At 37.2% G+C, this 14,716-nt stretch overlaps 1 protein-coding gene across 3 annotated transcripts in view; it reads right to left on the reverse strand.

The window, feature by feature from the left end:
* The window catches only part of EYA4 (EYA transcriptional coactivator and phosphatase 4), a 149,200-nt gene that overhangs the window by 35,477 nt on the left and 99,007 nt on the right, over nucleotides 1–14,716 (reverse strand). For 2 of the 3 annotated variants that reach the window (XM_050316284.1, XM_050316285.1), the window contains exons 4-5: nucleotides 11,817–11,941; nucleotides 5,511–5,603 (exon numbers count right to left, since the gene is read on the reverse strand). In XM_050316284.1, the coding sequence (XP_050172241.1) occupies nucleotides 5,511–5,603; nucleotides 11,817–11,941 (218 nt within the window). Of the gene's footprint in view, nucleotides 1–5,510; nucleotides 5,604–10,619; nucleotides 10,689–11,816; nucleotides 11,942–14,716 lie in introns of all 3 variants that reach the window. The other variant, XM_050316286.1, reaches the window with a different exon arrangement.

Consider the following 14,716-nt stretch of genomic DNA (forward strand, 5'->3'; position numbering starts at 1 on the left):
AATCTTGTGATTTGGCTCACATTAACAAGTTCAATTTTAATACTGGATGGAAAAGCAGACTTTACACGGTTGTGGCTAATTTTTGTCAGCTTAAGTGATGGATGACACTGGACTGATCACCAGAAAGCAAATAGCATTCTTTATCCACAGGCAGATTAGAATGCATCCACTAACAACAATATTTTTTCTTCGACGTATGGATAAACAGTCCTGTTAGATAGCCATCCAAACCGTGCATGTCTATACTATTCACAGCTGCATTCTTCCAAGAAAGCTAACAGAACAATAGTCATAACCAATTAAAATTTCATTCAGAGGCGATGCTCACACTGGATTAATTCCAAGTGTTTGGAAGTTTCTCTTTCCCTTAGCCATCTGTCTTGACTAAGACAGATGTATTCCAAATACACGTACTCTAAAGTGTCGAACCAATCCCTTCAGAGCAAATCCATACTGGGCAAACATACAGAGTGTCTTTATTAGGCCATCTGCTGTTCATTCACTTTTCAAAAGATTAAAGTAGTACACAACGAAGCACTGGAATTTCTTTAGTCTAATCAATCATAGTTGTACTTCAAAGTGTACCCTCTTCCTGAGTTATTCGTAATGGTAGTAGAAATGAACATTCAGAATTATATAAGTGACAAATAGGTTTAGGTTCCTAACTATTTTATGAAACATGATATATTTCTACATCCAGGCCTAATTAACGTCTTTCAGATCTATTGCTTTGAACATTTGCAGAGCTTGATATTTTTAAAGCTAGTTTAAATGCATTTAGAATGTATAGGACTTAAAAGGAAAATACAGTAGAAGGAAAAACAATTAACTTCTTTTTAAAATGTGCAGTTGTGTTTGGCTTGAAAGTGAAGAAGAACTGGATAATAACTTTAAAAATGTGTGCCATCAGATTTCAGAAAAGAGTTACTGGCTGAAAAGATATTGAGGGTCTGCCCATGATGGAAATCTGCTGAATTTTATTTTGTGGGGGTATTTTTTTTTTTTTTCTGAGAATGCCTTTCTATAGCTTAAGCTCAACCCACAGAACGATCTGCTACATGTGCAGGCAACTATTCCCAGAGTTAGACAAAGCTATAGCTGTATCTATCAACATAATCAGTCCATAGAACTCTAAAGGATGCTCTTGTTTAGTTAATGCTCAAAGAGTAATCACTCTTCCCTTTTGTATCTCTGTGACCTTTCTAAAGACAAACAATAGCTAACAGAGTGACCTTGGTGATTCTCAGGGCAAGGAACTTTTGTGATCCATTACTGGCTTATTGGATCACTTCTGCCTGTACTGTTCCACTTTTTGTCTGATCATTTGCTGTGTAAGAGTTTACTTGAATAATCAGTTTCATTAAAGCACATTTACCGTGCCACCACACCCTATGTAAACTACAAAAGAAATTAATTACTATTTATTTAGATCACTTGAGCTATCAAAACCTAATTTAAAAAAAAAAAAAAAACAAAACTGTCCTGCCTGCTTTTTTTTCTTTCTGAATATGCCTTATTTTATAAATTCAGAGAAGAAAATAAAATACTTTTGGAATATGTCTGGTTTTAAATTTCCTTATTTTTTCTTTTTTTCCTATTTTCCCTGATGATACTACCACTTGTAAGGAAGAAAAAGAGGCAAGACTAAAAAAATCTGGTTTTTTCACTCTTCCTCTGTAGTTTGTCCCAGCAATTTGTGTACTACATTTTACACTATAAGATGTTTGAGAAACACAGGATGTCAGGCCTACCATAAGAGAACGTTATGACTGAGTGGAGTCTGTGGACTTCATCTGTATCTCATAGATCAAACTGGTAATTCTAAGGTTTACCAAAATTAAACAACTCTGGCTGCTGGATAGCCTTCTAACCCTACTTCTGAGGACTGCTGGAAATGGAGGAGATGGTGGAGGCTGGTTGCTGTGGGTTTTGTAACTGTGCCACTGTATACAGCCATTTAAATGAATGGGGCTAAATGCTGTTTTGTGTTGCTTATATTAAAAAACAAACAAACAAACAAAAAACCCCACCAAAATTGTTTCTTCTCTGAAAAAGTCAAATATTCCTAAGCTTTTACTATTTGAATTTACCAGAGGAATGTTTTTCAGGGCAGGTATAAGACCCTTGACCTCTCCAGTTCCCCTACAGCACCGAGGGCATATTCCAATCCCCAGCAGCATTGTTTCACAGAGGGGATAAGAAGGTTGACAGCCAGCTCTTACCAGTTACTCTCTCAGATCAACTGGCCAAGGTGGCTGTGGAGGATTTAAATGACCATTAACTGTTTTAACAGTATGTCTTGGGTTCAGTATATTAATACAGGTTGGAGTTTTGTATTTTTTCATTACACATCTGGAAAATTCTGTGTAAAAAAGTTAGGTTAAAAGGACCTCATTTAAGTAACATCACAATCTCTATGCACAAGTCAACCAAATGTAGGTTAAACAGCAGTAACATTTCCTATCTTCACCTTTATAGCCTTCAGGAACTGTTTTCTATATCCTTTTTTTTTTTTGTGTAATAAATCCCAAGTAAAAAGGATAATGAGATCAACAAGTATCTTTCTCTCCACTTCATTACAATGACAGTTCTTAAACTAATCCACTATCGTAAGCAATATATACCAAGAATGCATGCACTCACAGCACAGCAGCTGTAACAAATTCACAGTGTATGAAAATCTCAGTTCAAGGCTGTGCACCTCCCCAAACCCTGTGAATGCCACCCTGGTGGGAGTCTGCTGAAGAACCACAAAGCTTCAAACCGAGTACGCTTAATTACCAAGTGTTCTTTGAAGAAAAAGGAGGAGGAAGGAGGATGCACAGTGTGACTCCTCACCTGGCTAACCCATGCTAAGAGGGTTAGAATGGGTTCTCCCAGCAGCAGCTCTGCAGGACAGGGGAACTGCAGCCCTGAGTGTGAGCTGCAACACGTGAACTATAGTCCTGAGCAGGAGCTTCCCAGTCCCCATGGCCTGCTCAAGGCCACTAGGGCAACTGTCACTCTAAATTCAAGAGATCTACATACTTTATCTTTCTAACTTTTCAATCAACAGTTCAGAGAATCACAGTTTTCTGTGGAGTCTAATCTGTCTCTCCCACCCTATACCTCAAACAGTCTGTTTGACCATCACTTTCTGTGTTACAGCTGGTCATTAGGGACACAGCTGACTATTTTACATCCCACAGGGCTTGTTCAGCCTTCTGCTCAGTTCCAGGACAAGTCACATGTTTTGACTGCCCTTGGAGCATGAAAATCAATTTTAATGGGTAGAGTATTTGAAAGAGAGGATTTCTGCATGGCAGACTCTCAGCACCAGGAGTTCTCTTTTCACCCATGTCTCATGTCATAAAATATTTACGAATACACCTAAATCCTTCCCTATTCAACGAAGAACACTTGAGTGCTTCTGACCTAAGCTTGTACAAGATATAGGTAACAGTGGCCTATGTGTCTGGGTATCCTCATGAAACGAACACATAGGTCCTCTGAGAGCTGCAGGAAAGTACCGGCATTATCACTGTGTCACAGTGGGGAATAACACACCTATGTACCTGATTATAATGAAAAACAAACTGTTCAGTGTTGGGGTTTGTTATGCATTTTTTCAGTTGCAGCTGGCTAATCTGAAATGCATCTGCCTACTTGTCAGTGTTTACTGTCTTTGGCAACCCACTAAACTTCTCAAATAACCAGTTAGGTTAAAAAATCAAGAAAAATACTGGTTTTGTTGAGTTTTTGTTGTTCTTTAGCACTTCTCCCACAAACCTAGAGTCAATCAAATTGTTCAAATTGCAAGTACCAGTAAAAGGCAAGCGTGAAAGTAAGGTATTCAAACTTTATGAAAGGCTCAGTGCATTATCAAGGCAGATCTGCGTCTCGCTCTGATGATGAAGACTGCACGTCACCCAGACAGGCAGACTATCGATTTCCCACTGTGAATGACTGTACTCATTTAATGCTTGAGCTTGTGGACTAAATTGAGAATCAGGTTCATATTTCTTTTGAGTATGCAGGTGGTCACCAGGCAAAAAAGAACTGTGCAAGGCTCAAATTCCTGCCTTTTTTTTTTTTTGGCGGGGGGAGGCACCAACTTTCCAAATATCCAAAGTGTAAAGATCTCAGCACTTCTTTTGAAGCCAGTGGAAGCTGATGGGTGAGTGGCACCTGGGGAAATCAGGTTGTTACTTAACTATCTAACCTGAACTGGAGGCTGCAATTTTCAGCACCCCAATGTTGCCTTAGTCATGTTTTACACATGGAATATAACTCAGCTGCCTTAAACACATGGCAGAAGCTGATAAAATTCCACTTACAATGACAAAATCATATATGTGGTTGGACATTTTATAATCTCTAATCATTACTAATAAAATACTAGCATTGAGTAACAACAGAGTGAACAAGAAAAGCTAGATTTTAGCCAATATTATTTAATATTTCATGGAACTTGCTGTGGTTGATGTAGTTCCTTTCAGTATAATTATAATGGAGACAATGTTTTCATTTTTTCTAATCAGAAATAGTATATGCTTGCTTTAAATCTCACAAGCAACCTTTTCCTCAGGCATTAAATTTGTCATAAATATTTTTCTGAATAATCAACTTTGGAGTATGCTTACAAGAAATTCCAGAAACATACACTTATTTTAAAACAAATTTAATTACACAGAAACATTGTGATTTCCAAAATATTTTATATATGGTTTGACTACCTAAGTCTACCAAAGTAATAAAAGCATCAGTGTGAGTTGCGATTTCTGGCTTCGGTGACATTTCAGTCAAGCCATTACTGAACTGGTATTTTCAGATGTAAAATTTACTCTCCCTCCTCTCCTTGTTAATATTATTATTAGCTGGATTCAACTTAATGATTAGAAGGCAGATTATCTGTACTTTTCCACAGTTCATCACATTTAAATAATTTATAGTGATCTACTTAAAAACTGCTGTTTGTTTGATTTTTTTAAGAAGTAATTGAAACTTATGATTATTTAAATTAAAATATAAACTTTATTTTCATGGAAAGAAAGTAGCTCACTGCAATGGAAAAAAAGTAACTTATGGCAACCTGGTCAGCATTTAAACTAACACACTGCTTATAGGAGTAAAACCATTAGCACTGAGATACAACCCTTAAGATTTTAAATTTTACAAATTTGCGTGGCTGTTACTAATACAATCCACTTTTCTTCCTGAGATCATATACGACTCACCCTGAGAAAAAATATACAGTACTATAATAACAGTATTACAATAAGATTTTTGCATACAACAATCATCTTAGGAATCATGAAGGCTTCTTTAAGATCCCACTTCACGTAAATTGCGGAGTTGCACTTACAAAAATGAAAAAGATATTATTATTTTTATTATTATTAGGTATTGAGATGTTACTTTATTGTAGCTTTTTAAAAATTGCTTCCATGCAACGGAATGTTCATTAGTGAATATTATTAAATGCTACAATAATGTGCATCTAACAAAACGTGATCTTATTATGGCTTTACCTGACCCAGTAAAAGTGTCAAGCGATCCATCTCCAGTTGTTGTTGTTGTTTCACTGTTGTTCATGGGTTCTGTTTTGACTGCAAGAAGAGACACTACATAGAAGAATAAGTAGACATGAGATTTTACTTCTCAATTTGTACTGGAGTCCTCATGCCAGTCACACTAGTGGCAGTCCAGCTAGAACAAGCATGCGTGTAACAGCTTCAGCCTTTGCTCCGTCACTGTATTGAGACAATCTACACTAGCTCTGCCTGGAATGGACATGCATCTACGTAGCTTTTTATCTGTGCATTTGTCTAGCTATTGGTTTCAGCAGTTGGAGTATCTTCTGGGGAGATTTCAACCTGCATTTACTTGATTCTAACAATTCCCTAAGAGTAGCAGAGAGGAAGGAAACATTAGTTGTGAAGGGATGTAGCACATAACAAAAATAGTTTTGCCTGACAAGTAAAACAATTATAATATGGTTTCATGCTCATATAGAAGCAAATTATTTTCACAGTGCCAGCATGCTGCCTTTCCCCTTCCACTTTTACAGGGTCTGTGGGGGCCTTTTTGAGCTAGGTTACCAGCAAGCAATTTTCCATAAATGAAGAGAGAAGTTTGACAGGAAAAAAAGCCAAAGAACTAGAGTAGGACACAAAAGTCAGCTTCTAATTCAGAGGTTACCAAACATTTGGGTCCACTCTGAACTCAAATTACTTCTTACAGATCATCATACAGTCTTAACAACGAGGCTATAACTGAAAGCATCACAGAGGCAATACAGATTTTATAGTTAGCATGTTACCTGGACAGAGCATTTGACATGGACTTTTGTAATGGAGTTTGGGAACCACCTTTCTAATAGATACGGTAAGAAACAGCAGTACAGAATACACTGCAGCTTTTAATAGTTGTCTGACTGACAAATACAGAAACCCTCAACGTGTTACCATAATTTCTTTGTGAAGGTCAATTAGGGTTGGGCATGAACATTCATCACATATATATCAGCAACATGCTTATAGGTATCACAGGACTGGTAGGTGCCCTGGGGCACAAAGAGAAGTGGCAACGAGGACCTGCACAGGCCACTACCACAGTTGTATGCCAGGTATTGAAATTCCGAGGACACAGCCTGGGATTTGTGAAGAAGCCTTCGCTGTGACAGCTGGGCTGGCAGAGCCCCCTCAGCAGGTCTAACACATGCCAAGGAAAGGCGTTTTCTGCCAGCTAGTTACCTGATGCCTCTGAAGGGCATCAGCTAAGCTAACCAAAGCTCTCATCTGTCAACATCAATGCATCCACGTTTGACTTCACTGGCAGCAGTATGGGAAAGGGGAGAATTTCATGTTCTGAGCTGGCAGAAATATTTAAAAAGTATGGCTCAGATTCAAGTCACCTAACATAGGCATATAAAAGGTGCCTGCTAATCTCCCTTCATGTTTAGTTGAGACAGAGGGGGGCTTCCAGAGGTTCATTCAGTCTAAGAACAGCCTGAGCCGCCCTCAAGTTCACCATTTCTCTTACAGTTTGTAGAGGAGAAGGTAGTGGATAAGCTAAATAAAGGATTTTGTTTTCTCATGGGAAGAAAGTCCAGAACCCGCAGATCCATTCTGCTATCCCCTGAGTCTGTGAGCACAGTGAGCTGTTCAATACGAACTGCACAGCTACCAATACAGCTGCTGTGATGAGCCCCATGTGAGTTACCTCTTCTACGAAATCACACTGCTTAATGGATCTTACTTCAGTAAGTCATACAGGATGCTACTGATGTCTACAACTGTACAGCTGACCTACACTGAATTCAAAGGGTCACCTGTTTAGATCAAGTAGAGGAATTGGGATATAGTTGTCTGTGTGACAGGGAGAGTGCCCTGCCGCATTGCCTGTGCCCTAGTGCCAATCATACTAAGTAGCATCTTCTTGCTTAAGCTGTATCTTTAAAAAATACTTGAATGTTTGTCTTTTGAACCTAAACTTCTTTTCATTACTCTTTCTCTTTAGTAAAACTACCACACCCATATAGTCTCCCTGCAGCAGCAGGATATTAACTCAATATGGCATCATCAGGGAAGAATTATAGCCACATTTTTTCAAGCTGTTGTGCACTCCTTCTCATTCTGCTAGCTATTATATTCTCATTAAAAAAAAAAAAAACTGTGACAAAAATTACCCAAAATGAACAAAGTCATTCATAAGAGTAATCAATCATTCCCGTTTCTATATTTATACGAAAAAGATGTGATTTTATTTTCATCAGATCAATTAAACACAAATCAAGAAAAAGCTTAAGTGTCATTTGTCACAAAATGATTGCCTCCATTGAACCTCTCAGTCATATGGAACATGTATGGTTGCCTGAAGCATGAACAGTAATTAAATTTATTTTCTGATTACTACATACGGATGCCTCCATGTACTTCTGCAAAGTGTGGACACCTACCTACATGAACAAAAGTACTTTTTAGTACCTTTATCTCTTTCTATTCAAGATGGTATTGCACTATTGCCCATACCAAGCTACAAACCTATGTTGGGTACTGCATCTAGAAAGACAGTATGTGCTTAACTGTTATATTTAACAAAAACTTCAGTAATGAATTTAAATGTTTACTTTAGAATTGTGTCTAGTTCTGGTTAATGCCAGCTGCAGTGCACTTCCATCAGCACCAAGAGGCACCATTTATTTTCTATCCATGTCAAGCAGTAAATAATGAAAAAAAATCAACTCTCTCCTGTACTTGAGAAAAAAAAATTATATTGGTACTGTGTTTTGCTGAAAAACACATGTAGAAAGTACTTTTATATGTGCTTGATTTTAAAGAGTTCTACTTTGTTGCATTCAGACTTTATGACATTAAGGAATTCATCAAGGTGTTTCCTCAGTGTAGCTAGAGATTTAGACTATTACCTATTTTTTTTGTGTTGTATGTCATTAAACTAAGAAAGAAAAAACCACAAAGCTAACTTAGAAAAAAAAATTAATTCTAACATCAGTTCAAAAAAACCAGGAACATTTAAAGCTGAAATCAAAATTAAAGCTGACACCAATTAAAAACACAGAATCATCCCTCAGTTTCCCACATGAGATAAAGCATGGTTCTGATACTACTATGTTAACTGTCCCAGACATAATGCAGAGACTACAAGTTTGAACCAGCATTTTGGATGAATACTTTACATTTACTATTCTATTTTTAAATTGATTAGTTTTACTTTTAGTTTGGGTGTTTGTTTTTTTGTTGGTTTTTTTTTTTTTTTACATATTGAAACTGTAAAAATAAAATTAAAAGCAATCTCTAACTGGAAAGAGTGCTCCTAACAGTGAAGTCTGCATATGTCCTGTTTTCAGCTGGGACAGAGCAAGTGGCTCTGTGGGGCATAGTTGCCAGCTGGGCCAAAACCATGACAACATGCCAATAGGGTAGAGCTACCACCATCATCAGGTGCAGGGGCATATGATGTACAAGGAGACAGAAGAAGCTGGGCTTTTTCTGTCCTAGGAAGAGGGGGCTGAGGTGAGAGCTAATTGCTGCCTGCAGCTATTGGGAAGGTTCAAAGATGACAAAGAACAAAGCACACTCATCTCAAAAGGTGCCCTGGGAATCAACAGGTGGAAATAGACACAAGCTGTACTAAGGGAAAAATCCAGTTCGATGTAAGAGGAAAATTCTTTGCCACAAGCATAAACAAGCCATGGGACAGGTGCCTAGATAGGCTGTAACACCTTTCTTCTTGGAGACATTCAACACTCAACTAGACACTGCCTTGAGTAACACGATCTAACAGCAAAGTTGGCCCTGCTCTGAGCAGTGTTTGGCCCAACTGACCTCCAGGAATCTCGTCCAAACTTCATTATTCTAAGGCTAACTCAGAATACAGCTCTCAGCAGGCAACAGCTTCTACAATATACGGTCTTTACTTGAAGAAAGGACTTAGCAGACCAAAATGACTACTACTCTGATGACCTCTTTTTTAGCCCAAAGAGTCCCTCTATGTTAAGAACTGAACATGAACAGAGTGTTTTAGGGGCAAGAGGTGCTACTACTGTGCATGAAGCAGAACAAGCAAGTGCAACAGCTGTGATAGTAAACAAGTCTGATTAAAATATTAGTATGTAAATTATTACTTTCCACATTTATCTGAACATGCTGAACAGTTAACTGAGGTGACAGATTAAGTTAGCTCAGTCCTTCCTTAAACTTAAATTCTTGCAGTTGAGCAGGAATATTCACGTGGAATGAGTTATTCCAGTGCAAATGATCTTTTGTACTCAAGTAAATTTTTTTTTTGGTAAATTTTCTGTGGATGTGTTTTACAAAAGGCAAGCTAATTCTGAGAGGTTTTTTAAAAGGAAAGTTTTTGAGATCTTCCTAACTTTAGTCCAAACATGCACAACTTAAGTACCCTTGTAATGACTTTTTGAGAAACATGGTGATGCATATTTACACATATGATTAATCCTGCAACAGTGTCACATTCAGAATTATTATTAATCATTACAACTCATGACAATTACTAATACATGTCAGTAAACTCGTAAATGACAACAACAGCTTGGAAAATTTGGCCAAATGTTTGTAAAGTTGTAGGCTACACGTATTAGCACACTAGACATAAGCTTTGATCAATAATTAAAATTGTGGTAGAATAGTAACAATAATGTCAGTCTTGATTTGTGCTCAGGTAATCATGCAATGCTGTACTTAAAAACAAAAGAAAAGTAAAGGGGCATGCTGTGCAAATTCCATCGGTCTGACTTCCACTAATGATGACTACTGGCAATTCCCAGCAATGCTGAACACCACGAGACAATCCCAGTCTCTCAGAGCATGTAGACAGTTAAGCTAATTATAAGTGGTTTAAGTTCTCCTTGCTCATCAAATTACTTTCAAAGCATTGTAAGATAACTATTTATTGCAACTTCCTACCAGTTTTCTGGCAGTCAGAAAAGCGTTTAAGAAGGGGTAGGAAAAATAGGAGCGGGGAAAAAAACCCCTATGAGAATGTTCAAAGTGCGTAACAAAAGAACAGAGCAAACCAAGAGAGATGTCACACGGCAGTCAGGGAGACACACCACCACACACTACCACACACATGCACTGTACCAGGGTCTCTCATACTTGTTGCAGAGGAGTGAGTACTGCAACTCAGCAACCAGTCTGCAGTGTTTAACACAGTCATGTTGTCTCCTGAGAACAGGAATGGTATAACAGTTCATTCTCCCAACGTCTGTTCAGTGTACCTGAAAAGTCCTCAAGGCAATTAAGTGCCTTAAGTCTTTTAACTGAACTGTATTGTTTTTATGGGTATTATTTTAACTGGTTTATTTATGCATGTATAATAAAGAGGCATCTAGTTATTAGAGTTCTTTAATGGTATGCTTGAAGTTTTCTCTTTTTTGCTGGAATAAGGATTCTATTTAAAAATGTGGTTCAGCCCTTCTTTGCAGAGCTCTGTTACCCTCACAAGCACATGTGCTTTTTACTCACACTGATAGACTTTTCCTTAAATAGGGATAAGTGAGTAAAATGCTCTACATTGGGGTCAGAAAGAACAAACTAAAAAAAAAATTTCTTAGTGCAAATTGTTAAAATAGACAGCAATGTATAAACTCTAAAAAAGACGTGTGAAACTCTACCTTAGCTCATATCCATGGTGTCACTTTCATGGACTGCACCTCAGAATGTGCTACTCTGCCTCCCGCTGCTCCAAATCATAGGGCATAGTTGATTATGTGAGAGCATTGGAACATCTGTGTTGTAGCTGCATGATAGTGCTGTGCCTACAGTAACACCTACAGCAGTAATAACCAGCTACTTCTGAGGAAAATGTAACAATCTCTTTATGACAAACTTCCATTACGTCCCAAGAAATGGAATTCATCGTGAAAAAAATTACTTAACCCTAATTTTGATGTACTTCTTTTGACATTGATTTTAATTTAACCGAACTACCTGTGCAGTTCAGAGTGTAAGAGCAAATTATTACTCATCAATGAAATATGACACAGAAAAAGCAATTTATTTCAAGTTACCAACAGGTGTAAGCAAACCTTTAACACTGTGTTCAAATCAACCATTCCAAATCTTTGTTTCACCTTTGCAACTTGTTTCAGTTCAGCCTCTTGCTTCAATTAATGCAAACAGAAGAAGTGATGTTGGAATTAGAGATTTATACTTGTATGACTGCCATTTTTTCATAATTTTTGCTGGGTATTTATAAATGGGTATATGGTCATTCTTGAAATTATGCTAAAAAGTGCATATGACTAAAAACTAGCCAAAACTTTCTATGTGCCAGCAGTGTCTTATACTTACCTCCTGTTCCATTTGTTGTAACTGATGTGCTACTAAGACTAGACTTATCCAGTTTGGAACTACCTGGTGCATCACTGCTTCCAACAAGATTATGAGGACTGGCTAGATCCTGCATTTCCATAGACCTGTTAAAAAAGAAGGTGACAGTATTATGGACTAGTATTACTATAGTATTACTATTATCTGCTTTTTCTTTAATAACTTTTTTTTTAATATGGAGAGTTTGCAATGCAGTCAGATTAATGAATTAATACAGGTTCCTTTGACATCTTCTTTGCTTTTTTACCAAACCTAGGAAAGTAGCTAATAATTTTATATGAACAGCAACAATGCCAGTATTTTTCACTTTTCCTTTAGGTATTATGAAGTGACACGGTTTATGAAACTGCTCAAAGAGCTTGTAAAAGATGTGCAGGAGGTAGTGCATATATATGGATGGACAGACAGAGAGATAAATGGATAAATTCAGGTAATAGGTACGTCTTAGAAGAAAATAGAGAAATTTGGCCAATCATTACAGAAAGTCAAAATAGGAACTTCTACCTTCTGCTATCTGTATTCCAACCATCAGCAGTCACTGCATCCATACTAAATCACAGGTACAGGCCATACAAGCGAATGAACAGAACTTTCATGTACCTCTGGAAGATTCTTCACTCTTACAAATGTGTATATTCTTATTAGATCACTTGATTCTTGTTTTGTTCTGAGTAATTTCTAGGAAGCTTGCAAAATTTCAAGTGGATTAGACTGCAATGGATTCCAGCATCACAGTTACACTAGGCATCTGTAGAAGGTTTTAATGCAGTGACAACAGATCCGCCTTTTGCAAACAAAGCAGAAAAAGCAGACAACGAACATTTCTTGTCAGACCAGTAACTGCAATCCAATTTGCAGTGTATGTTCACCTATTCCTTGCTTCATTTATAAATTAATTAGACAGATTTTTTTCCCCCAAAGAAACGTTTTTGCTATATATAAGCAAAATTGCCAGCCCATCTGCAACAGGAGAACCATTTACCATATGTATACTCCAAAGGCCAAGAGAAAGATTGTCTTACAGAGCTGTAAAAGCCAAATTACATTGTACAGGGTTGAGATGGCTAGAAAAGAGATGAACAGTTGGGATAGTTCAGTAAAAACAATGACTCCTGTATATTCATATTCTGACCAGGACAACCAGTGGTAAATTGTTAAGGCGACACCCAGCATCTTCAGTATTTATTCCAAGTTTCACTTTGAAATTGCCTATATTATGTCCTCACACACATCCTCCTCTGTGGGAAAAAAAATCAAACAAAACCCCACTACCTTTCCATCAAATATGACTCTGCTGTCTGAATCTACATTTCTTCCCTCCAGAGAATGAAATTATCTCCCATTTTGTGCTCCTAATTCTGCTGATCTCCTGGATGCTTTAGGCTCCCTAAGATTGCATTCATTTAACTCAAGATACAGATTCGGAGCCTTCATGTAGTGTATATGCTAAAAAAAATGTAGGAAATACTTCATCTCAACTGGGAAAATGAACAAATGTCTTACCCAAAGGCACACGAAGTAAAGAATCTCATTTACTCGAGTAAATGCCTATGGCTACCATAAGATGCACTGATACACCACTGGCAGGATAGCCTCCCCAGCACCAGCCTGGATAAGCAGGGGAAAACTGATCTTGCTGGAGGCCATGGATCAGCAGGTAAGAATTTTACAACCATATTCAAGGAGATGCAAAGGAATAAACTGAGATTTGAACTGCATTGTACCCAATTTCTTCATCTAGTTGTATACACATTTCTACATATCTGTCAGCAGTGAATTATATTTATTGTCTACTGGAAATGTGATCAGTGTTAGATGAAATAGAATGAACTCAAGTTGTTTACAAGTCTGTCAATTTTTGTTTAGTAGTTTTGGTACAAGGATAGCAGCTAAAGGTTAAAAAAAGTCTGTGAGTTTCCATCTTGTATGTATTTAAGGGAGCAGAAGAATGCTAAATGAAATAAACAATGCATGTTTCATTGCATATACAGTGTAATGCTCCCCACGTGTTCACTTAGCAGTTTTAAATGCCATAATTTCCTATTGATGCATGATCAGCTCACAGATACCTCATGGGCAGTTCCAGCTTAGAAAGTTCACATCTGATTTTTTTCTTGGTCAGCATGAAAAAAATATAATAATTTCTTTTCAGGCAGGCATATATCATCACCACAATATCATGCAAATACTTTAGCAATATTTGATATGCAAAATTACTGTATATAGTGTATATAAGAAGTATCCATCTTAAGCATTTTTTACACTCACATAAATAACGTTTTCTTAATCAAATCAAACTTTCTTTATCAGAAGACTAAGTCCAGTGACTCTCATTTGTTTGGCAAAGAATATAAACAATGAAACTTTGTAAAAGGAATAGTTTTTGTTCCAAGCCACTATGAAACCTTCTGTGCAGAACAGTATTCTTATCACCCTAATTTTTTTTCTGTAACAAATGGCATCCCAGCCCACAGACACGGCAAGTTAAATTAACTAAAACTATTTTAAAAGTAGTGTATTCACAGACATTTTCTCTGTATGAATAAAATACATCTTGCACTTACTGGTAATCTATTAAGAATAAAAGGACTATCCAAACCAATAAAAAGTTTCACAGAACCATGTGTATATTCTACTTATCCTGAGTGCTCCATCCTGTGTGAACAAGTAGAGGGATTACTTTAGTATACCCCTATGTGATTTACTTACTGAAGTGCACATTACCTTCTGTGTAACACATGTCATTCAATTCACCTTTCTGGATGCATTTATTTACCTTTTGCCTAAAAAAATTCTCAGGAAGATGTAACAGACTTACTAAAATCTTACCTTTCAGTGAATGGAGGATTCAGGAAAAATGC

This window comes from Myiozetetes cayanensis, unplaced genomic scaffold (assembly GCF_022539395.1).
Source record: "Myiozetetes cayanensis isolate MyiCay16 unplaced genomic scaffold, myiCay2020 scf2-11, whole genome shotgun sequence".
Classification (NCBI taxonomy): Eukaryota; Metazoa; Chordata; class Aves; order Passeriformes; family Tyrannidae; genus Myiozetetes; species Myiozetetes cayanensis.